The sequence below is a fragment of the Alternaria novae-zelandiae genome, assembly GCF_023758075.1.
Source record: "Alternaria novae-zelandiae strain BMP 2774 chromosome Unknown scaffold_5, whole genome shotgun sequence".
NCBI classification, from domain to species: domain Eukaryota; kingdom Fungi; phylum Ascomycota; class Dothideomycetes; order Pleosporales; family Pleosporaceae; genus Alternaria; species Alternaria novae-zelandiae.
The window spans coordinates 956776-980352 of record NW_026056965.1 but is presented as its reverse complement, the minus strand read 5'-3'; the positions used below and the strand labels follow the sequence as shown (position 1 = coordinate 980352).

Sequence of the window (23577 nt, the reverse complement as noted above, 5' to 3'; positions counted from 1 at the left end):
TGGTGTTCGAGCAGCTATCTGCCGCCCCTGGCCCGCCCAAGCCAGCGGCTAAGTTCGGCCACGTCAACCATCAGTGCCATCAATTCCAAACTGCCACCAGTCAGAACCCCACAAAATTTGGTGGGAAGCACAAGGCCCATACTACAAACGACCTGGCGTTGCATTTGGTGTTCCAGAACATGCCCATTTTTGGAAAAATCTGTTTTTGCCAATTTCCTTTATATGTGCTCCTTTTTGCTCCCCTTCCATCAACAAGAACAACAGCTTCACAGCAGTTGCCTCTTACGGTCTTATGGTCTAGTGGTATGATTCTCGGTAAGTTCTGACTTCATGAAACGCATGTAAGGCATATACTAACTTCTACAGCTTAGGGAAAGCATCTTCGGATACTTGCAAACCCAAGCATAGCTTGCGAGAGGCCCCGCGTTCGAGTCGCGGTAAGACCCATTTTTTGCACTTCCGGCAGTCATAGCAAGACACTGCTACGCGTACGTGCAAGGAACGATTTTTTTTGCCTTGAGGTCTGCCGCACAAGGACCTTAATTATCTACTCAGCAAGACATAGCCTGCGCTTAAAATACTCTTACAATTACGTCTTTAACTTCTAGAACTGTTTTAAGGCATGTTTCTAACTTTGTATGAAGAAGGAGGATTTAATTGCCCTGTAAGTTTGCCGTGCTTAGAAAATTTTGTAGTCAAACCTCACAGCTATTGTGCAACTGCTCTCAATCCTCACTCTTCATGAATTTCTACTATGTATCCTCCTTGCGTCTGTTTGCTTTTCCACGCGTCTTCGTATAGTCTTTTCGTAGCGTGCAAAGTGGAACCGCGATCAGGGGTCAAAGCGCGAACCCTCCTGCTGCAAGTAGAAAACCACGAAACCTTGGAAACAACAACGTCACCTCACCTCAACACGTCGAATCAATCTTCCGACGCGTAGCCTTCGCAATTGAAAATGCAGTGGCGATGGGAATACCCCAGCCCCAACGAATACATCGTCGGGGCGTGGGAGCCGAAGACGTCGAATCACAAGTGAGTTGCGTGCATGATGAATTGGACATGGCTGACTTGAAGTAGTTTCTGTGAGGAGGTACGCAGAATGAACCAAAGAGATGTGTATCATGAAAACTGATTGTGGTTCAGGACTACATAATAACGCCCTACATCGGCGAATTCATAAACACCCTCACAAACATAACCTACGGTTCGCCCTTTCCAAAACCACCCCACCTCCCAATCCATACTCACTTCCCCAGTAATCTACGGCCTCCACGGCCTCCGCCGCGTCGCCCCCAAACCAACCGGCGGCCTCATCTCCACGCTCGCCTTCCCCTACTGGGGACTAATTTCCGTCGGCCTCCTCTCTGCGTGGTTCCACGCAACGCTAAAATACCATTCGCAAATGGGCGACGACCTATCCATGTTCCTGGCCGTCGGCGCCATCTTGCACCAACTGCTTTGTTTCAAAGCTACGGTGAACGAGAGGAGGAAGTATACGGCGTATATCCTAGGAAGTCTGATTCCAGTATCCGTGTACCACGTCTGGGCCGATGAAATCATTCTGCATGAGATTGCGTTTGCGGTCATGATTTTCTTGGTGAGTAAGTACACGCGCGCGCTTATTAAAGTGCAAATCACATCCGAAGAAGCTCGTAAGAAACTTGGGAGGATGGCTACTTTTGGTATCTCCACCGGCCTCTTCGGGTACTTCTTGTGGAACATTGATTTCCACGCTTGTTACTACGTCACAGTCTTCAAGAGATGGGTTGGCCTGCCCTGGGGTTTCTTGTTCGAATTGCATGGGTGGTGGCATATTTTTACGGCGATTGGCGCGTATGTGGGTATGGCGCTTGTGGAGTATCTTGTTACGATTGAGGAGGGGAAGACGGGGAGGGTGGAGGAGGGGTTTGTGTGGCCGGTCAGGGAGGTGTTGAGGGATTTGGATGGGGTTGAGAGGAGGGGTGTTGAGGGGAAGAAGATGGAGTGAAATGTGTGTTGAGGGATGGTGGGATGGGTTGGTTAGCTTTGTACTGTACGTCGTGTAATCCTTTCGCGTTCTAGAGGTGGATGCGTGATGCGAGGAAGCTGGCTTTTTCTTGGGGGTGTACCTGAAAAGCATTCGAAATTCATTCCAAGAGTATACGCAGTATTATACCTGGCAACTGTCTTTTGAAGGCTACTATAAATGCCTTTTCCGAATTCTTCGTGTGGCCACCCTGGGTTCCCATATAGCCATTACCGCTACCTCGCAGTTCATCCACCTTTTGTCTCGATGCCATCTCACTATCCCAGCTTACCAACCCAGTCTCCTATGCATCCTCAAATCCCCCCAAGTAGCATACATCGCGCAAACATTCCGCTGGAGCTATCACGGTAAAGTCCATCTTCTTCCGCCACATCGGCGCTTGATTGGCCGGCCGGAGTTAAGATCTCAATGGACCCGGCAAATGCAGGAGGAATGTGGAGCCCGCGTCATCAACATCCAGTTACTTAAAAACGACTTCGGGCCCGAGAAGACCGCCGGTTCGATATAAAGACTCAGTGGCAGAACGGTTGACAGGACATTGCACGATATCAACAGCTACACAATCCATTGAGGCACTAGAGTGATAAATTTGCCGGATTTCTATCTACCCCACTACCAGTCTCAAAACTTCGAAGAAGCACCGAAGATGCCTGAACTTGTCGGAAAGACTGTAGGCCCAGTTGGCTACGGCCTCATGGGTATGCATCATTACCTACCTCGCAATCGCTCCGCTAACACATCACAGGTCTGACATGGCGCAAGAACCCACCACCAGCCGAACAGAGCTACGAGGCCATGCGCACAGCCCTCTCACTCGGCGCGAACAACTGGAACGGCGGCGAGCTCTACGGATCCCCGGAGCGCAACTCTCTACACCTGCTCAATGAGTATTTCACCAAGTACCCTGGCGACGCAGAAAAGGTTGTTTTGTCTATCAAAGGTGGTCTCAAGAAGGGTGAGATGGCGCCCGATGGCAGTCGCGAGAACGTCAGGCGCAGCATCGATGAGTGTTTGAAGGTGCTAGATGGCAAGAAGAGCCTCGATCTATTCGAGTGCGCCAGAGTCGACCCCAAGACACCCATCGCAGACACTGTCGGCTACATCGCAGAGTATGTCAAGGAAGGCAAGCTGGGCGGCATCAGCTTGTCAGAGGTTGGTGCGCAGTCCATCCGCAAGGCACATGCCGTACACCCCATCTCCGCCGTCGAGGTAGAGTTCTCGCTCTGGGCGACCGATATTCTGGAGAACGGGGTCGCGGCGACGTGCGCAGAGCTCGGTATCCCTATCATCGCGTACTCTCCTCTTGGACGCGGGTTCCTGGTAAGCGCATCTCTTCTCAATCAACGACTTACACTAATGCATCCCAGACTGGCAAGTACAAGAAGCACAGCGACATCGAGCCCGACTCGATGCTTCACCACATGCCCAGGTTCCAGCCTGACGTATTCGACGAGAACATCAAGTTGCTCCACGCTGTCGAGGACATGGCGAAGGCCAAGGGAGCCACACCAGCTCAAATTGCCATCGGCTGGGTTCTTGCACAGAGCGGTGCCAAGGGTATGCCTACTATCATCCCAATCCCTGGCGCTACGACATCTGAGAGGATCGAGGAGAATATGAAGCCGGCAAAGCTCAACGACGAGGACATGAAGGCGCTGGACGAGATGCTCAAGAAATTCCCGCCGATCGGAGGAAGGTACCACGAGTCGCAGTCGGCATTGCTGTTCGCATAGACAACTAAGAATCTAGTCTGAAGCTTGTTAGCACTGTAGCTGTAATATAGCAAGCTTAAGATTGTGTATAGAATAGCAGATCAGAAAGAGTTGTAGTGTAGAGCTAATCCGCATTTGAGCCGCCGTGAAGCGACTCTTTGGAATTGCAGAACTCTGGAATAGATCATCATAGTGATGAGATGAAGGAGACGGTGGAAGAACTTACCTATAGCCGTTTGCGTGGTGTTGGAGGGAGGTAGAGCAAAGTCATATCGCACCCAGCCTCGTTACCGTGGTAAAGAATGGAGACGTCCAAATGGACATTCGCCCGACGAATGAGCGCCGTCGCATAGCCAACTGACCAAAGTACAGCTTGGTGTTATTACAATCGAGTGATCACAAGACGAGGAGGAAGGAAGAGGAAGTAAGTAAGCTGCCCAAAAATATCGAGCTAAACGGGTGGTCCCTGCACCTCGGGCTAGACGTCGAACGCGCCGTACAGCCATCGTCACGCTCTCTAAACGCGCCCACCGCTACATTCACATCCACATCAATCGCCGCTATGGAATCGCCTTCAGAACTTTCCGAGTACGGCAGCGACGATTTTCCCGAGGACATCAAAGGAGGCCGCCATGCCAGCTACGAAGCCACTCCTGACCACGACCAGCGCCCCAACAAGCGACCACGCCTGAATATCCGCGCGCCATCTTCACCGCCCCATATCAATACCATGCCGCCCGAGGAAGAGGACGAGCTGTCTGAAGACACAGATGGCTCGGTCCCTGCGTCGCCACACCACCACCCGGGCATGTCGCAAGACGACGACTATGGCCAGGAACAGGTCACTGTCTGCAAATGGGACGGCTGCACGGCGGGTGACCTGCAGAACATGGATAACCTCGTCGAACATCTTCATGAAGACCATATAGGAACACGGCAGAAGAAGTACAGTTGCGAGTGGAGCGACTGCACAAGAAAAGGCATACCCCATGCTAGTGGCTATGCGCTTAGGGCTCACATGCGCTCACATACAAGGGAGAAGCCATTCTACTGTACCCTTCCAGGTAAGTCGCCAGACCCATCTCTATAGCATCCGTCATACTAAGGCTATTAGAATGCGACCGCTCCTTCACCCGCTCCGACGCGCTGGCGAAGCATATGAGGACCGTCCACGAGACTGAAGCACTGCGCCCCTCGGACCCCGTCCCCAAGCACCACTCCTCAAACCCCACAAACAACAAGCAGCGCCTCAAGCTCGTCCTCAACAACGAAGCCAAGAAGCTGCCCCACGACAAAGGCTCAACACCGGGCTCTCCCTCCTCACACTCGCATCCCCCGAACAGCGCGACCATTCCGTCCAACGCACCCGCCCCCGCCCCCGACGCCGACTACGCCCACAACAACGTCATCTACCTGCAAGACCTCGCCAACCCCTCCGCCCCACCGCTCGTCCAATTCCCACCGGACATCGAATTCACACCCGAAGAGCTCCAGCGACCCGCACCCGAACTCTTCCAACTCCTGCGCCGCCAACTCCTGTGGGCAACGCAAGAAGGCGAGCAACTACGCGCCGAAGCCGAGGAGCTCGAACACACCCGCCAGGAAGAATGGCAAGCCAAAGAACTCCTCTTCGAGAACTACATGGAAGCACAAGCCGCAACCGAGCGACGGCGCCGCGTCGATCAAGGCATGCCCGACGACATGGAAGGCTGGCAATCCGTTGAAAACGATATCCAGCCCGCGAAAGCCCTGCCCATCTTACCCCGAGAAGGGAAATTGCCGTGGTGGCGCGACGACACTCAGCAACAACCGCGGATTAAGCAGGAAGCGGTTCAGCCTAGACCGCCTCCCGCGCATATCCAACCTATCGAAGAGTCGCAGCCTCAGGTACCCGTTCCGTAGCCTGGACTGGAATATCTGGACCCCGCGGAGAGGGATATGGCTCTGCAGTTGCAGCAGCGTATACATCATCGTAGGTTGGATGCGCTGCGCCTGCATCAAGTTCCTATGTCGCAGGCTTCGCTGGAATATCTAGGTCTGGCGGATCGTGCTGCGTGGTTGGATGCGGAGTGCGTTCATTGGCGTGACCGCTGTCTTGCGGTGGAGGAGCAGTTGAATTACAGGGGCCCGCCCCGGAGGCGTTATGCACATGGGTGAGCTGCGAAGGTGTTGGTATGATAGAGCGCGGCTGCGACGAGACGGTGGATAACTGCGTAGCTCTGGTGTTGAGGGAGATGACGGCGCCATGCCCTCTTGTTTTTCGATAATACTTTTGTATTACTACTATGGGATAGAAACCTGGGTATTCACGGGTCTTTGGGTACATTCAAGGTTTAAAGATACCAATTCATTCAATGCTTCCATAGTATACAGCTTCCATCCCGCTAATCCGTGTCTGACAATTTCCCAATGCCAGTTTTCCATGCCTTGCTCCCGCATGACTATCATTGTATGCCTCTTCGCCGTTGCAGACATGGCTTCCATGCCCCATCCGCCCACCCGCAGCATGCCTTATGACCCCTCGAAGCCAGCAAAGGCTCCATAGATAGATAGTAAGCATCTACCTACCCTTCTTCTTCTCCGCCTCAGCGTTCTTGAACGGGAAACCAGACGTCCTCTTATCCGCGCCAGTCTTCCTGCTGATCCGTCCATTGCTGCTCGCAAACAGAATGCACCATAGTGCCACGATGGCTAGGAAACCGGAGCCTAGTGTGCCTAGACTGAAAGCCATGACGCCGGTGCGTGTCCACATGGCGTAGCCGTAGAATGCGAGGGCGGAGTGGAACATGGCGGTTACGGTGAGCGTGGGGAGGGCGTAGGGTGCTTTTGGATCTTCTTCGTTGGTGGTTGCGCCTGTGGTGGGTGTTAGTTTGGTGTACGGAAGTGGTGGGTTGAGGATGGGGAGGGAAAGTACCTTCAGCGAGTCGACTAGACAATGGAACAGACCCCGTGAGGAGGACAGTCAGGATACCCAGGGCGATGAGCGAGAGGCCCAGGGTGCGGGAGAAGTAGACTTCGAGAGCTGATCATCCTCGTTAGCACCTCATCGTACAAACATGTTTCCCAGTCTTTCGTGTATACGTACTAGAAGCTTCGCGGACTTCGGGGGACAACAATGCTACTATCATCGTTGGGGATGCGATCAAAGGCGCGGCTTGGGTCGCTGTCTTCCTGTTAGCAAGCTGTACGGTATCCTGCTGAATCAACGGGGAGCTTACCCAGCCATGCGGCAGTGCCGTAGGAGTAGAAGTAGTAGACCTAATCCTCATCATCAGCATGAATCCATTACGCAAACACCCATTAGCCCTTCCCACCCACAACAGCTCCACACTTACATCCATATTGAAAGAGGTCTCGTGGTGTCAATTGAGGTATTCGTTCGGTTCTCGATGTGATCTCGATGCGTTATAGAGAGGAGTTGCAGGCAAAAATGTTGTTTCGTGAAAGGACTGAGAGGAAGGGCTGGGACGTGGGTCGCGGTGATGCAATAGCGATGTTCCTGGCGGGATTTGCGCAAGCATCCGCGCAGTCGCTACGTCATTGCTGGGCTAACATGGATACCGCGGCACATGGCTGTGCGCTTGTTTGGGAAATCGGGTTTACTTGTTTCCCATGCGTGTTGCTGCTTTCGTGGCATCAGGACTGCTTTTGTGGCATCGGAGAAAGTGGTCTTGTCCTATTGGTGATGTTTGGATCGGGCGGGTGAGATTGTGTACGAGTGCGATGGCGTTCGCGGCTGAGCACCTGGATGTATGGAAGATGTGACATGCAGCTGTTACTCCGCATCTCCATGTTCTTTAGCGAAATCTACCTAGCTGTCTAGTTATGTTGCTGCGACGGTGGACGCGTAGCTACCTTCGCTTCCCAATGGCTCGCAACACCACGAGGCTCGCGCATCGTGCTTCGGCACCCCACGGAACACAGCCCTGGAGTGACCGAGCAGCTGCAGCATCCTGGGTAACAAGCACACGCCGATAAATCATGTGCGAGGCGACCATCATATACGCCTTCAGGGCTTGACTCCATCTCCGGTAGTAAACCTCGTATCGCTCAATCTAACAACTACCGCACATACAGCTCCCAAAGTCAGCGCCTCCCGCACACGTCCCAAACAGGAAAGCCCACCATGAACCATCGATTCCAGTCAACGGCTGCCAGACTCCGGCCCGTGGTACCCTCTCCCCGCCCATCCCCCATCCCGCCTAGCCACCGCCCATCCAACGGTCAAAATCTACCGCAAGAGGAAAGGAAACGAGAAAACCATTGATGATGGTAGATCCCGCTATCGGGAAAAGATCCACGAACCAGAAGAAGACGGCCTTGGGATCGAACAGCCGGGTCTGGAAGTAAGAGAGTCTGGTTAAGGGGCTGGGGGAGTTTGGTAGCGAGGCAGTCATAGATGCCGAGATGGGAAAGAATGAAGGAAGCTTGCAAAGGTGTGGATGACGGCGGGCGACTGGACACGTCGCCGAAAAAGCAAAAGGGGCTGGCGAGGAGTCTGGGTCGAAGGTGTCACGCGACGTACACGAATGCTGAATGAAGAGTAAGAAGTATTTGGATTGACGGCAGCGTATACAAGCCATGCCAGGCTTTCCCACGAATACAGAGGACTAGCAAAATCGACGTCGCGCATCCATGTCCAGGGCGTTCCAGCATACAGAACACGCAGATGATGGACACTGCGCATCCTGCATTATGTCCCATTCCCAGAGACCTCCGCCTCCCTCCCATCCCGCGCAAACACTCCGAACTTTGGACCCATCTCCTAATCCCAAATACCTCACTCCCCACGCCTCTACCAAATTCCTCGCTACCAACCTACCGAAACAGGAAATTCCCCCTCTCCATAGATTCCAGAAGGCTTGAGGAGAATTACTCGCCTATGCACTAAGACAAGGCTGAAGACCCTTCCAGACGTTGCAAGTACCATCAAACTTACTCCGACACAAAACAGCCCCAATTAGGCAATACGACATTTCAACTGTGGAATCAGTTCAGGCGTCCCACCTGCGAGAGTTTGGAGCTTGCAAACATTTAAATTTGTTTTTAGTTTGGTTTTTCGGGGTCAGATCATGGACCGCGTTGTGTCCATGCTGCGGTGCCAAAGCGCGTACCAAAGTATGTTTTCGAAAGTGTTCCCGAAAGGGCAGTTTGGGGGAGAAGTGTTGATTCCAGATGTGGAATGTGGCTTGATGTGTGAAGAAGTAAGATGATGGGTGAGCTGTTTGATAGGTTTGTGGTTTCTTTTCGTCGGCAGATGGTCGATGTGTTGGGCGTTGGTATACCTGAATAGGAAGGAGGAGGGAAAGCATGGATTCCGGTCATGAATCGCATGTGGTTTCTCCGGAGGGTTGGATGGGCGTGCGCTGTATTGCGGATGTGCTTGGACTGGTTTGGAATGTAAGTATGGGAGTTTGGAGCGCGGCGTGGATGTGGTCCGCTTGTGGAGTTGGTGCGCGAAACGTAAGCGTGGACACGCAAAGGTTACGAGAAAGCAGAGGCTTTTACATTTGCCTAGTACGCGCTTGCTGCTATCGTGAAGTATGATCAATAACGCGACGAGCCTGATCGGAATTGTTGCAGCGAGCAACAGCCTAGACAACTTAATCCTCAAGTGTTTATACATCGGCTTGTGATCTCTTTGGCGCTCTTTTGCGCTTAAGACCTCTTTTTTGATTTCGTTGGACTGCCATGAAGACTACTCTGTGTTTATCACTAGTGGGTTTGAATCCCGTCTCATAGCCCAGCCCCAGAAGATCCAGTCTACCCATGCCAGCACGTCGCCGATCTCGCAGGTTGATACAGATCACCCCCAGGGAAGGGTAATCCCTCAACCCCACCAATCCGTCCTTTGCAGAAATCCTCGCTGTCACACAATGAATTAGCACGCAGTCCGCCACGAACGAGCTTTGTGTTTTATGATGATAGAGTGGTAGATCATAGCAACGTACCGGAAGAACCGGCATCTGTATCCCTCGAATATGAGGACAGTCTTGACGGTTTTCCCAAAATTTGGCGAACATCCGCCGTTGACGAAGATACCGTTAAATTCGGGGCCGTTTGCGAAGATTCCGGCTATGTTATCACCCCCGGGCATTATGTGTACAGGTAGGTCTTGGTTGGTGGGTCGACTGTTGACTAGGAAGGGGAGGGCGACGAGGGAGAGGAGGGCTGATAGATGCATGGTTGATGTATGTATGACGAGGATCTTAAGGAGGGGATGATACGTGAAAGTCAATAGAAGTTATTGAATATGAATGTGACTGTGTATGATGAGATGAAGAATAGAGATGAAGGAGGGAGAGCAGGTTTATATAGAGAAAGGCAGGAAACAAAAGCTAAGCAACAACGTAGGTATAAATGCTAGGAATAAACAAGGAATTTACTCTCATGTATGAGTACGGCACAGTCTACTCTATTTCATGTGAATGATCGAGCCAGCGCATGCATGCATATATTAGTCGTAAGGATGCCGCATTCTTCGGACGGGTCGGATGCATTTGGTTGATCGAATACCCCATCCCATCCACTCCCCAAAACGCCCAACCTACCCATGCCAACACGTCGCCGACCTCGCATCTTGATAAAGCTGCCCACCAGGTGCCGGCAGCCCATCAAACCCGCCAATCTGTCCTCTACAATCATCACCGCTGTCACACAAAATCGATCAGTACACAGAAGTCCCAATTCCACTCCTCTCACATCATAACCCATCATAAGCTATCATAACGCAACAGCATGAGATCAACGTACCTATAGAACCGACATCTATATCCTGCATAAATCGTAACGTATTTAACGGTCGCGCCAAAGTTTGGCCCACATCTGCCGGTGACGTCGAGTGAAGAAGCTCGGGTCAATACGAATCCTGCGTAGTCTGGCGCTGCTACCTGTAAGGCTGTAGACTGGGGGGTGGGTAGGCTGTTGACGAGTGTTGAGAGGGCGATGAGGGGGAGGAGAGTGTATGGATGCATGGTTGGTTTCTTTGGAGGTTGAGGAGATCGACGAGGGGGAGATGCGTGGAAGTGAAGAGAAGGTATTGGTATGAACAGGACTGTATGTGATGGAGGTAGTGGATATGTGACGAGGAAGAGAAGATGGTTTATATGGGAACGGAGAAGCTAAGTAAACATGTAGATATGAGTGGAAGGAAGGAACAGGCAGTTCTGTTCATGTATGTGTACGGCGCAGTATGCGAAATCTATATATAATGTCAAGCCAGCGCATACTCGCACATATGAGTTATAGAATATATCGACGGGCTTCATACCGGTAGTACGAACGGGATTCAATTGACCAATGGGCGTCCTTGGGTGTGCTCGTAGGATGAATGCTCGTCGTTCGTGCATGCAGGTGGTGAACACTCGGTAGAACCGTGGCGGTTAAATCGTCCATCTTCGAAAATGTCGGTCGAAAGAACGACCTCCAATGAACTTACTCAGAACCTGGCATATGGAGAAAACTGATGGTTCTGCTAAGGAGGCTGCGATTCCTAGTGAGTGATTGTTGTGAGTTCTCCATGAGTCCATGGTTGCTGTTCAGGTAACTGGGATAGCGGGGTTGCCTTCCTACCCCACCTATCTGCAGTTGCACCCTGGAGGGGTTCAACGGTGCCTCTTTCCTACGTAGTCGAGCTGACGTACATCCATGGTATGAGATCCTGCCTGGTTATATTGACCTCTGAGTGCTTTCGACTGTATCATGTCAGCACTGCTTCTCGATTCGGAAGGTAGGTATGCATCTACGTCATCGCGATAGCTCCTTCCTGCATCGTGCTGTGGTGAGAATGCATGTCACTGGACGCCTTCAGCTGTATCGACGCTCTGAGTCATCCGTTGTGACCTCCAGGTAGTGATAGGATAACCCTCAGTACTTTTAGAGCGTGTCGCATCCTCTGTGGAATCTTTGTGACTGAACTCAGCCGGTACTAATCACACTACTGGACACCTACACATCACGACCATGCCACTCCAACTCCACCCAATGACCACTGAGGATACTTTGTCTTGGACACGCGTGCGCGCACTCGCCTACTATGGTCCGACGCACGACCTCCTACACACCGGCCCCATCAGCGAAACATCTATACGCGGTGTGGCTGAAGACCGCAAACGCGAAATCAACAAGCCAAACGCGTGGCACTGGAAAGTTGTAGACACAGATCTCGAGCCTAGTTCTGACGACCCACCTGATAACGGCGGACGCACCATCGCGGTGTCAGTATGGAGCATGCACAGCGTCTCAGTGACCAAAGGGGATGAGAAGAACGAAGCACCTTCCATTCCGGTCGAGAAAGCAGATGACACTTCCGGTTTCCTCCCACCAGAATTGCGTCTCGAAGCTCTGGGCTCGTTGCTTGGCCCTCTACGAGCCGCTCAGGCTTCCATCATGGGCACATCGACGCCGTACTTCATGCTGAATTCACTGGCTACGCATCCAGATTACCAGGGTCGTGGCGCGGCGAAGATGATGCTGGACTGGGGGATGCAAAAGGCGGATGAAGAGGGGCTGGTCACGTATCTGGACTCCACGATGACCGGGAGGCCCGTGTATGAGCGGAGAGGGTTTGCGCTGGTGAAGACGCTTGAGTGGGATCGAGTGCCGTGGGGAGGAGAGGGCAAGGACTGGCATGGGTGCATGGTTCGACCAGCGAAGAGCGTAGAGAAGTAGTTGTGTTGTGGAAATACATAGCAGAGATGAGAATGCAGGGCGTACCAGGTCGGTGGATAGCCGGCTAGCCGCCCGAAGAGCCGTAGAGCGAATGCGAACGCCCGGCTCGTGGGCTGTCAGACCCCGCAGCCTGCGCCCACGTTGCCGGGAAGCCAGCTGGGACGGTCGAGCGTGCAGATGTCTTTATAGCTGGCCATTGAATTTCTCCAGTACCATTTCATGAATTTAATCCCATCATGGACCCGGCCGTGACGTATACATTCCTCTCCAGAAAGCAGCGGGCGCGGCTGGGAACGAGCGCGCGCACTTGCAGCCTTCTCCGCGCCTGATGGCCCAGCCCTGGTAAGAATCCCGGGCGGCGCGGGTTGCAGTGGTCGACTATGATGCACCGGGCAGGGACCTGAGCCCGCCTGGAATCCTCCTACCAAGCCGCCCTCAACCCCCATAACATCATAGCATAGCCCCGTAGAAGGTGTATCTACCAACACACTTATTTACCGCCCGCATGTCCGCGCAGGGCTAATCTTGGGGCATGGGACGCAACGCGCGGAAGCGTATCTCGTACGGTAAGTGTCGGCTGCTGCATGCGCCGTCGCGACAAGCTGAGCTGGAGCTGGAGCTGACCTGGGCGCGCAGTGCTGCCACTGGCCAACTCGGCGGGCGGCCACAGGCTGGGAGTCAATGGCTTGGCCGTCGACCCCCAGAACTCGATCCTCTACTCGGGCGGCCGTGATGGCGTAATCTGCGCCTGGGACCTGCATCTCGACCTCGACCACTCCACCCAAGACGACGACGACCCCTTCGCCGACTCCAACACGACCGACTCCAAGCCCCCGCCCACGCAGTTCCGCAACCAGGTCCAGGCCCACACCCACTGGATCAACGACATCGTCCTCGCCCAGAACAACGACGCCCTCGTCTCCGCCTCCTCGGACATCACCGTCAAGGTATGGCGCCCCGCTGCCACCGACAAGCTGCCTCCGCAAACGATTGGCCTGCACACCGACTACGTCAAGCGCGTCGCATCGCCGGGCGGCAACGAGAACTGGGTAGCTTCGGGCGGCCTCGACCGCAAGATCAGCCTGTGGGACCTCAATGGCGCGGGCAAGAAGCTCGAGATTGCGGTAGGCGAGGATGAGAACACCGCCAAGGGCTCTGTATACGCCCTGGCAGCCACACCCAACCTCATCGCTAGTGGCGGGCCGGAGAGCATCGTCCGCGTATGGGACGCGAGGTCGGGCAAGCGCATCACCAAGTTTGTCGGACACACGGACAATGTGCGCGATATCCTCCTGGCGCAGGACGGCGACATGATCCTGACGGGCTCGTCCGATCAGACGGTCAAGGTGTGGTCCATGACGGCAGGCCGCTGCATGTACACGCTTACTATGCACAACGACAGCGTCTGGTCTCTGCACTCCGACTCGCCCGAACTCGATGTCTTCTACTCTTCCGATCGCTCTGGCATAGTCGCCAAGAGTGATGTGCGCAACTGCGCCGAGATGGACGAGGGACTCTCGCTAGCAGTGTGTCAGGAGCACGAGGGTGTGAACAAGGTTGTCGCGGCTGGCGACTATATCTGGACTGCAACCTCCAGCTCGAGCATCAACCGGTGGAACGACGTCGAGACAGCAGCTGAGGTGGAGCTTCCGGAATCTTACAAGTGGCACAGGAACAGCGTGTCGACTATGCGATCGCGCATTCCTTCGCCTCCCGCTGGCAGCCCTCCGAAGAACGAAACGTCCAAGATTCCGCTCAAGTCTCTACTGCGCATGTCCAATACTGCGCCATTCCCGCAAGCGCTTGCGACCAAGGATGCCGACACCTCAACTCTAGCCAGCACGCGCAAACCCTCCGAAGTACTAGCGGCCCCCGAACACAGCGCTGTTGGGACTGTTCGGGCACTTCCAGACTTTACAATCGAAGGCCAGAACGGTCTCATCAAGCATCATTTGCTCAACGATCGGCGAAGAGTCCTCACTCTCGACACTGCGGGAGAGGTGGTTCTATGGGATCTACTGCAATGCGCACCCATCAAGTCATACGGCAAGAAGCACATGGAAGACGTCGTGCCAGAAGTTAACACCGTGGACACCGTCGCTCACTGGTGCGCTGTCGATACAAGGATAGGAACCTTGACGTGCATGCTCGAAGAGAACTACTGCTTCGATGCCGAGACATACGCAGATGAGCTGGAGCTAGAGGAGCAGATTGACTTCCGGGAAGACCACCGCATAAACCTCGGCAAATGGATATTACGATACCTTTTCTCCAACCTCATCGACGAGGAAATCAAGCGCGATGAGGTCCTGCGCGCAGAGCTGCTCAGACAGAAGGAAGAACAACCTCAGCCAGGTCGCCCGACAAACATCGAGCTACCGAACATGAACATCAACGGATGGACAGATGCGACTTCAGGGCCTGCTTCAGGCTCGACCATCAGAGCGGACGGAATGCGTCTACCACATACACCAGGTCTAGCTATTGGTCTAGCGACACCCATGGCAGCACCTATGAGTGCAGGACGCAACTCTACCACCAACCCCTTGACTCCAACCAAGGAAGAGGGCGCACAGCTGGAGAAGACGCAAACCCAACGGAGCTCGACTCAAGAAGGCGGTGACTACTTCGGTTCTGCCTCTGCTGCTAACGGCAACGGAAGTGGAAAAGCCACCGAGGCTTCGAAAGACGGCTCTGCGGACTCGAAAGAGGAGACTGTCCAATCACCTACCGAGGCCGATACGCCAGCTAAGAAGGGCAAAGGCATGTTTGGTAAGAAGTTTAACATGGGCTTTAGCATGAAGAAGTTCAGCACTGGCACAGCTGCCCCGGAGCCAGCCAAACCCGCCGTTGACGAAAAGGCCGAGGACAGCGATGCACACTCCAACAAGACGGATGAAAAGACCATTGAAGATAACTTCTTCGGCGCTCTTCAACGGATACGGCAGGGTTACGAGGAACAGCTTGCGGCCGGCGCGACCAAGTTGGACACACAGATTGCACCTAGTCTGCCCAACGAAACACCCGTACTAAAACCACCTGCTATGACCACCATTCTGATTCAGGAGGACCGCCCCGACTCCGGCGGTGTAGCCGATCTATTCGAGGGCAAAGTCGGAACCCTCGGTACCCAAGCCGACCTCATCGAAAAAGCCGCACCAATGTGGCTAGCAGAAGTCCTACTACGAGTTCGTCACTCCATACCTCCAAAACCCCCCTCTTTACTAACGCAACCCCCCCCCACAGAACCAACTCCCGCCCAAAGACATCGTCAAAGTATCCTTCGTACTTGAACCGTTTAACAACACGCTCCCCTCCATCTCATCCGACGGGTACATTCCCTTTGCCCTCCCCTTCGAAACCGCCGCCAGCGCTAACGCGACTCTCAGTAACAACCGCCTCAACGCAAATAGAATGCTGCGCGCACGCAAGATACTGGGTTATGTCGCTGAGCGCATTGAACCCGCGCCCACCAAGGAGGATCTAGAGAAGTCGGCGGAGAGTGGGGGTGTCCTCAAGCCGGATGAGTATTTGGAGTTGTATTGTAATAATCAGGTGAGTCTTACTTTTACTTGTTACATGATATTGGTGGGAGGAGCATGCTAATCCTCATATCAACAGTTAATCCCGCCAACCATGACACTAGCCAGTATCCGCGCACACATCTGGCGTGGTGGTGGCGACGTTCTTCTGTTGTACAAAGCCAATGGCCGCAAGGAAATCAGACATGCGCCTTACCCTGGACCGCAGTCTGGTGCGCCTCCTGGTCCTATGCATGGATTGAAGGTGGGTGCGGGGTTGAACTCGCAGCCTGGGAGTAGCAATGCGAGTGAGGGGAAGCAGAGTAGTGAGGCGGATAGGAGTACTAAGGATGCTGCGGTGTTTGGGCCGTAGGCTGTGTTTGGTTTGATTTGGAGTGGTTCGGGAGGGTTGGATAGCAAGGGGGGCAGAGTTGACTGGCTGTGTTGCAGCTCAAGTGGGGATATTGGTATTGTTCTTTGGATAAAGACCCGAGGGGTTGAATAGTGTATATAGCATACCCGCTCGCCAGTAGACTCATCCATGAGTCCGTGGCCTCGGCCTCATACGGGCTGAGTAGGATGAACGTAACCCTATACTCTCATTATCGTTGTTCCCTCCTCCATCCTTTGCTCCAAAACCTCTCTATGATCAACCATACCCCTCACACCTCACTCCTCAACCAGACCCCCCAACGCATTACTCGCCCACTGATAACTCCCCAAGAAAATCGCTCCCCCAACACTAATCCAACCCACCCGCGGCCCCATCCCCGCGAAGAAAGCCCTCGGCCCACTCTCCCTCATGATACTCCCCAGCATCTGCATCATAGGCTGTTTCTCCCTCGCAAGCATCATCCTCGTCTTAAGCACATCCAACGGCGTCGTCACCCCCGCCGCCACAGCCCCCGCTACACTCCCCAGCAAACCCCCTTCCAGACCCGTTACTTCGCTCCGCCCTGTCCGGCTCATCCGCCACTTCTTCAGCGCCTCCCAGAGCGGGAATTGGATTACGGTGAAGGGGACTTCGCGGATTATGGTTATCGACCACCCGCGGTATAGTTCCATCCAGACGTGTGCGAGACCGTGGGTGTGGCGCTGCCGGAGGATGAAGGTGAGTGCGGAGAGGGAGGAGGGGTGTTGGGATGCTTGGGCGCGTTGTTTTATTACTTCTGTTGGGACGCGGACGGCGCATGCTGCGACTTCTCCTGCGCTGGCTGCGGCCATGTGCACGAGTGCTTCTGTCCCGCTGTCCCTCGCATCTTCTTTGTACGGCTTCCCTTCTGCGTTATACCGCACGGTGGTTGTGGCTAGGGACTGGCTCTGGGCGAAGGTGCGTTTTATCGTGTCGTAGGTTATGAAGAAGAGGGCGGCGCCGGGCGCGGACCCGACGATTGCGCTGCCGACGCCGCGGTAGATGCCGTTGAAGCCGCCGCTGGCGGCGAAGCCGGAGGCGGATTGGAGGCGTGTTTTTAGCGTGTCGAGGGGGTAGAGGGATAGGTCGACTGTTGTGCCTGCTAGGCCGCCTGCCTGGGGTGGGTGTTAGTTGGGTGTGGATTTGTTTGAGTGGGTGGATGGATTGGCGAGTTTAGGAGATAGAGGATATGTAGAGATGCAAATGAATTGCTACTGTTGTACATAGGTTCTCGAGGACGTTTGCAGCAGCAGCTTCGCAATGGCAATACAAGATGTAGACGATGCGCCTTGACCCGATATCGGCAGAGCGAGTGCCATTGGGAGGCAATTTTCTGACAGCTGAAAGATCTAGTTACTTACTATAAGCGACCGCAAGTATGGCGACTCAACCCATGCTTGTGGTGGTTGTGCGCGTGAGGAGTCGAGCATGGTGGGAAAGTAATTCGGCGGGCCATGACGATGATGTTCGAGATGGTTGCAGAGGGTGGAACGGAGGGTCTGTGCGCAAGCTAGTGGACTGTCTACTTCTTTCGTCCTGACTAGGCGAGTACCTTGCTCATTCTGATGTTTTCCTAATACACGAGTTAACTAACGACACCGTACGTTGTTTTTTGTGTCGAAAGTGGTATTCGCGGAAAGAAGATGGCGCGTTGAAAGAATGTCTGCTTCGGCTATGAATGTGAGATGTCTGGCTAGCACAAGGATTTCGAGATGCGATGCGCAAGAGAAGGAACGAGAGGAGGGAAGGGATGAAGATCGGGATCGTGCTGAGTTGAATGAGGTGGGCGAAGGGGAGCAAGTGATGGCTAGCCGCCATGAGGCACCACAGCAGTCCATGGAAGACGAACCGGAAGACAAGAACAACAAAGACGCTTCGGACGGCCAATCCTCTCGAAGATCATCGCTTTCATCTTCCCAATCGGAATCGGAATCGCGGTCGGAAGATGATAGCGACTCTGGTGGCTCTGGTCACCCATTGGATGCCAAGCCGTACACGAGCTGTATACAAGAAGCTCAACTTTCACCGGATGGTAGCTGCGTTTTCACGTCGGATTACAGCCGTCAATTCTCCGTGTATCCCATCTCCAACGACATTTTGACCCAGACCAACCCTCACCCTCTTACGCCCTACGCGTCTCTTCGCTCCGCCGATCCTATTTGGGCTTTTGCTGTCAACCCGCTCTTCAACTTACAAGATGCTAGCAGCACGATCGTGCTAATCAGTCGACGAGATGCCTACATCAGTCTGCACAATGCCTTATGGCCTACCTCGCAAAAGCACAACGAAGATAATCAGACTTCAGGACCGGTGGACATATCCACCCCTCTTGCATCCTACAAACTAATCAACAACCTGACTGAAGCGGTCATTGCACCCCTCAGCCTCGCCTACTCCGCCACCGGCACCCATTTCTTCGCCGGCTCCAAAGACGAAATCGCCATCTTCGACCTCCTCGAGACCGACAAACCAATCCACACAATCCGCACCATACCCGCCAAACGCAACAAACTCAAAGGTGGAGGCCGAGGCTTCAAAGGCCAGATTTCTGCCCTATCCCTCTCACCACCTTCCCACACATCACACGATGGCATTCTAGCAGCCGGCTCCCGCACCCGGTACATCGGTATCTACGACCCCATCGGCGGCACAGAAGTAACACATTTCTCCCTCCCAGGCACAATAAACGGCATCAAATTCCGCAACGAAACCCTCCAAAGCGTCATGGGCGACGGCGTCACATCCCTCAAATGGAGCCCATGCGGCAAATACCTCTACGTCGCGGAACGTAGTTCAGACGTCCTCCTCATCTACGACGTCCGCAACTTCTCGCTTACCCTGGGGTACTGTGCGGGTAGACAAGCGCTCACTCGTCAGAAACTGGGTTTTGATGTGTGGAATGCGGGACAGAGTCCGTATGATGTTGAGGGGGTTTCGCATGAGGTTTGGGCAGGTGGGATGGATGGGAAGATGAGGGTTTGGAGGGATCCGTATAGGAGGGAGGGGGCTGTGCAGGCTGATGAGGTGGTTGAGGTGGGTGATGGGAAGGCGCCTGTTGTGGGCAGTCTGGTGCATGCTTCGGGCAGTTTGGCTGTTGCGGCTTGTGGGAGGGTGGGGTTGAGGGGTGATATGGAAGAGGGGACGAAGAGGGGTGGGGGTATTAGGCCCGTAGTGAGGGAGTGGGGAAGTTTGGATATCTTGGGGTTGGGCTGAAATGTTTCTCCCAAAGATGATGAGTTGTTGGAGGTTAATGGGGTTCAAAAAGTGTTGGTAATGATATTCGCCTCTCTGCCTCCGACGCGGAACTCACGCGTGGGCTGCAAAGGTCCACGAGCAGAGAGACACGATCTTAAGACGTCCGAGGAGCTTCCGCGGCAGGTCTAAAGTACAAAGGCTAAATCATGTGTCAAGAATTGCAACTAATTGTTAGTGTTCCAGTATACCTGGGCCCATCGTATGTACACACACCACGCCACACGAGTACTACTGGGTGCCAGTCTGCCGGTCCACACACATACCCGCTACCCCGTCAAGGTCTAGAAGACCTCTGGGTATAGCCGGAGTAAGGAGTGCAAGCGCGATCCCCATCTGTAAGCCATTCGCTAATGGCGGTTGCTCGCTGGATGTTCTTACTATTGTTCGTTGAATGTGCATGGGTCTAAAACGCAGGTACGGCGCAGTCAAGCAACACGCTAGTTATTGCAATGCTTGTGTGCTTCCTAACACAATTTTCCACATTATGAAGTAGTATGTGTCTTTGATAAGTTTTATTTTTTGAAACCAAGCAATGAGTTGGACGTTCTTACAGTCACAACCTTGGACGAGCTGTCCTTCACTGTGGGTTTAATCGTTCATCTCAGCTGTTCATGCTTCATCTACGATGAACATGGAGTGCGATCAGGAACGACGACTACCAGACACATACATGTAAGTTTCTAGATCTACCAGCTCTCGAGTGGAATTATGTGTTGGTCTGTGGCGTGCTGCTGTGGGTGAATACACAAAAGGCCTATGCGAAGACAACCGACCCACTGTGCGCGAGATCTTCTTGCTATAACCTCAACTTTATTACAAGAACAATAGTAGGATAAAATGATTCTACGAGTTGGCCAAACCCAACAAAAGTAAGGGTGTGCCTGTATGTTGGTGCACATCAGACGAGCCAGGCTGCGCCAGAATCACACATGGTAGTATCACGATCTCTCACCGCATTTATCGCTGAGGTCTCTTTACGAACTCTCTCGATGTCTATATAAGCTGCCTTCTCTCTGTCGTTACACATAGTATCATCGAACAATCCGATCGCCTCATCTTACTCTACACGACTTCTCACTACCAAGCTATCCCCAAAAAGACCAGCCATGCATCTCGCTGCCCTCCTCTCCCTCGTTGCTCTCCCATTTCTAGCGAGCGGCCTTCCAACCGCCGAAACAGAGGCCACGCATCTGGTCCCCCGTGCTTCCGACGCCGGCTACATCTACTATGAACCAGGCGGTATACCCGATCATCTAAGTCATAGAGCCCCCCTGATAGCCAACGGTGGTTGTTCGCCAAACTTTCCAGGACAGGCCGCTACCTGTACAGTTTTTGCAGGCTATAGATGCCGATTCTTCCGGTAAGTTGTTATCGTGCTCGGCAATATGCTACGCGGCTGGGTTCTCTTTTGTATTATGGGCAATTTTAGATTGAGGTCCTTGTTGCTGACAGAACGTGTGATAGGGACAATAACTGCAAAGGCCTCATTGGTGGGGTTGAAGGGCTGCCTTTTCCTGGAGGAGGACTCTATCAGAAAGCCAGGTCTGCCACTTGTTGGCGTGGGTAGAGTGGTTGTAGCCAGGAGGAGAGTTATCGCCATGTATTCTTCGCATGGAAGTCTCTCAAAGCTGCTTTTGAGAGCACAAGTCGCTGGGACGGGACACATGGACGGTCATTTTACTAGTATATACGGAGGAGCACCAGAATGAACTACTCGCCGCATTCTACTTTGTCATTATCCCTTGACATGTCTATCGTGCGATACCGCCCACGGAAGATCCATCCCATGCAAACGCGTCATCCAGCTACTCCACTTCGAATTATTACCCAAACCAGCAATGATACTGAAAGGACGTGACACGCCCCTTTGGATAAAAGCCCATCTCATTCCTCCATGACCACCCCAAGTTCGGAATAATCTTGACCTGTACATCAACGTTACTTCCCTTCTCCCTGCTCTTCTCAACAAACCTCTCAGACCAATTTTGAGCAGCGTCAATCAAGCCAATCCAAGTCGGAGTCTTATTCGGCTTAATGTCGTTGCCGCATCCCTCGAGATCGGCGTAATAATACTCATCACCATCAACACACACCAACTCCAGCTTCTGTAGCCCCATAGAACTCACCACGTCCGCAAGATCCGCCATATCCCCAAACGTCGCTCCATTGACTAGACGCGACGTCCTCTCGCCCTGCAACTCCTCATCTTCTTTCTGCTTCTTCAAAAACATACTCCCCGGAACACCCACAGTAAGACTCTTAAGGCCAGGACATCTCGCAACAACATCAACAACACTCCCAGCGCGGTACCAAACAGGGCTTAACCGTGGTACATGCGCAGTTTCCCGTACAGTCCCTATCTCGAGATGCTGGATACAGCTCCATGCGCTGGATGGCATGCCGGCCATCCATAGTTCAAGGTTAATAACGTCGTTGACGGCGATGACAGTGTGGCGCAGATATACCTCGGTGGCTTCTTGGTTGATTTGACGGTTTAGGCGTAGGTAGGGTGGGAGGCGCGAGCTGAGGGGTGGTAAAGGGGATGGGTCGCTGGGTTGGGCGTATTGAAGTTTTGGAGGTAGGGAGGTGAGGAGGTGGGTGTAGATCTCGTCGCGGATTTCGCGGGGGAAGAGGGTGAGGAAGGGGCGGGTGCTGGATTTGTGTTGTGAGTCCATTTGGAAAAGATTCGGGATTCGAGATTGGGTAGGGAGCGGTGGTTGTCTCCAGAGATGCCAGTATAGATATCCCGAGTTGATGATGAGAAAGTTTCTGGGCTGTGGTGTTCGGACGTAGTAGAATTATATGGTCATAGCCGTGGGGGCTGTGGGACGTTGTCAAGTTGGTTCAAAGTGGCGGTGCAGTTCCCATGTACCGGTCAGAAGCATTCGGCTGATATTGAACAGGCATCTGCACAGCGCATACGCCTCGCTCATTTCGTTCGTAGATGTGTCACGAATAAGGCCCGATGGAATGTTCGAAGGAGGGTTCCGTCAACCGTCGCAACTGCCCGAATCAAAACTGCGCCACATTGCACCGCCACGAGTCCCAAAACTGCTGCCTACTCAACTTTCAGAATCTAGCAAAACAGTCTCAACCCCCAATCAGGAAACAAGAAAAAGATTTATAGGAAACACCTCCACTAAACCCCCCAAAATGCTCGACCTAGCAACCCGCCGCCGCATCTGCGAAGACACAATAACCCGCTCGTCCTCCATCGCATCCTCCACCCCCAACGGCTCCCTAACCAGCTACTTCATCCCATCCCAACTCCCCCCCTTATCAAAAACACACCCCACATACCCATCCCACTCCCCACTCCCCCCAGTCAGAATCCACAACAGCGACGCCTTCGCCCTCGCGCGCTCCCTCCCCAGCACCTCCAAACCCGGCATCCTGAACCTAGCCTCCGACGCCGAACCCGGCGGCGGCTGGCGCTTCACACTATCTTCCACGCAGGAAGAAGCGTTGTGCTATTCATCCACGTTGTATGCGACGTTGAAGCCGGAATGGTATCCGTGGGCTAATACCGGGCCGGGGTGTGTGGCTGGTGTTATGTCGCCCGACGTTGTTGTGTTTCGGGATACGCTAGATAATGGGCTTGTGGAGTTACCGGAGGATCGGCGGTTTGTGGTTGCTGTTATGACGGTTGCGGCGCCGAGGTTTCCTGCTGTTGTGGCGGAGGGGGAGGGGGAGGTGGTGTTTAGGGAGGAGAGCGTTGTGGAGGAGTTACGGGAGAAGGTTAGGTTGGTGTTGAGGATGGCGGCACAGGAGGGTGTGGGGAGGTTGGTACTTGGGGCGATGGGTTGTGGAGCTTATGGGTGTCCGCCTAGGGCTGTGGCGAAGGAGATGAAGGGTGTGTTGGGGGAGGAAGAGTTTGAGGGGTGGTTTGAGAGTGTGGATTTTGCGGTTTATGCGAAGGGGCCGGCTGGGATGAGGAATTTGGAGGCTTTTAGGGAGGTTTTTGGAGAGGAGTGAGAGTGG

General features: G+C 53.6%; 8 protein-coding genes across 8 annotated transcripts; 6 read left to right on the top strand and 2 right to left on the bottom strand.

Annotated features, from left to right (window-relative positions):
• Positions 1-955: 955 nt before the first annotated feature.
• J4E88_003358 (uncharacterized protein) lies at positions 956-1987 on the top strand (the record flags this gene model as incomplete). Its single annotated transcript, XM_049397011.1, has 4 exons — positions 956-1032; positions 1078-1090; positions 1144-1204; positions 1257-1987. 4 exons carry the CDS (start codon positions 956-958, stop codon positions 1985-1987), a joined length of 882 nt encoding a protein of 293 aa, XP_049257353.1.
• Positions 1988-2672: 685 nt separating this feature from the next.
• Positions 2673-3759, top strand: J4E88_003357 (uncharacterized protein; the record flags this gene model as incomplete). The annotated part of the gene is made up of 3 exons (XM_049397010.1): positions 2673-2724; positions 2772-3346; positions 3394-3759. The coding sequence occupies 3 exons, from the start codon at positions 2673-2675 to the stop codon at positions 3757-3759; spliced, it is 993 nt and encodes a 330-aa protein (XP_049257352.1).
• Positions 3760-4300: 541 nt separating this feature from the next.
• Positions 4301-5640, top strand: J4E88_003356 (uncharacterized protein; the record flags this gene model as incomplete). The annotated part of the gene is made up of 2 exons (XM_049397009.1): positions 4301-4802; positions 4853-5640. 2 exons carry the CDS (start codon positions 4301-4303, stop codon positions 5638-5640), a joined length of 1290 nt encoding a protein of 429 aa, XP_049257351.1.
• A 658-nt stretch (positions 5641-6298) lies between these two features.
• On the bottom strand, positions 6299-7079 carry J4E88_003355 (uncharacterized protein; the record flags this gene model as incomplete). The annotated part of the gene is made up of 5 exons (XM_049397008.1): positions 6299-6591; positions 6653-6760; positions 6824-6901; positions 6957-6996; positions 7074-7079. The coding sequence occupies 5 exons, from the start codon at positions 7077-7079 to the stop codon at positions 6299-6301; spliced, it is 525 nt and encodes a 174-aa protein (XP_049257350.1).
• A 4621-nt stretch (positions 7080-11700) lies between these two features.
• Positions 11701-12408, top strand: J4E88_003354 (uncharacterized protein; the record flags this gene model as incomplete). The annotated part of the gene is made up of 1 exon (XM_049397007.1): positions 11701-12408. One exon carries the CDS (start codon positions 11701-11703, stop codon positions 12406-12408), a length of 708 nt encoding a protein of 235 aa, XP_049257349.1.
• Positions 12409-12940: 532 nt separating this feature from the next.
• J4E88_003353 (uncharacterized protein) lies at positions 12941-16302 on the top strand (the record flags this gene model as incomplete). Its single annotated transcript, XM_049397006.1, has 5 exons — positions 12941-12974; positions 13045-15596; positions 15655-15740; positions 15798-15963; positions 16030-16302. 5 exons carry the CDS (start codon positions 12941-12943, stop codon positions 16300-16302), a joined length of 3111 nt encoding a protein of 1036 aa, XP_049257348.1.
• Positions 16303-16598: 296 nt separating this feature from the next.
• Positions 16599-17771, bottom strand: J4E88_003352 (uncharacterized protein; the record flags this gene model as incomplete). Its single annotated transcript, XM_049397005.1, has 2 exons — positions 16599-17456; positions 17703-17771. The coding sequence occupies 2 exons, from the start codon at positions 17769-17771 to the stop codon at positions 16599-16601; spliced, it is 927 nt and encodes a 308-aa protein (XP_049257347.1).
• A 229-nt stretch (positions 17772-18000) lies between these two features.
• Positions 18001-19554, top strand: J4E88_003351 (uncharacterized protein; the record flags this gene model as incomplete). Its single annotated transcript, XM_049397004.1, has 1 exon — positions 18001-19554. One exon carries the CDS (start codon positions 18001-18003, stop codon positions 19552-19554), a length of 1554 nt encoding a protein of 517 aa, XP_049257346.1.
• Positions 19555-23577: the final 4023 nt, after the last annotated feature.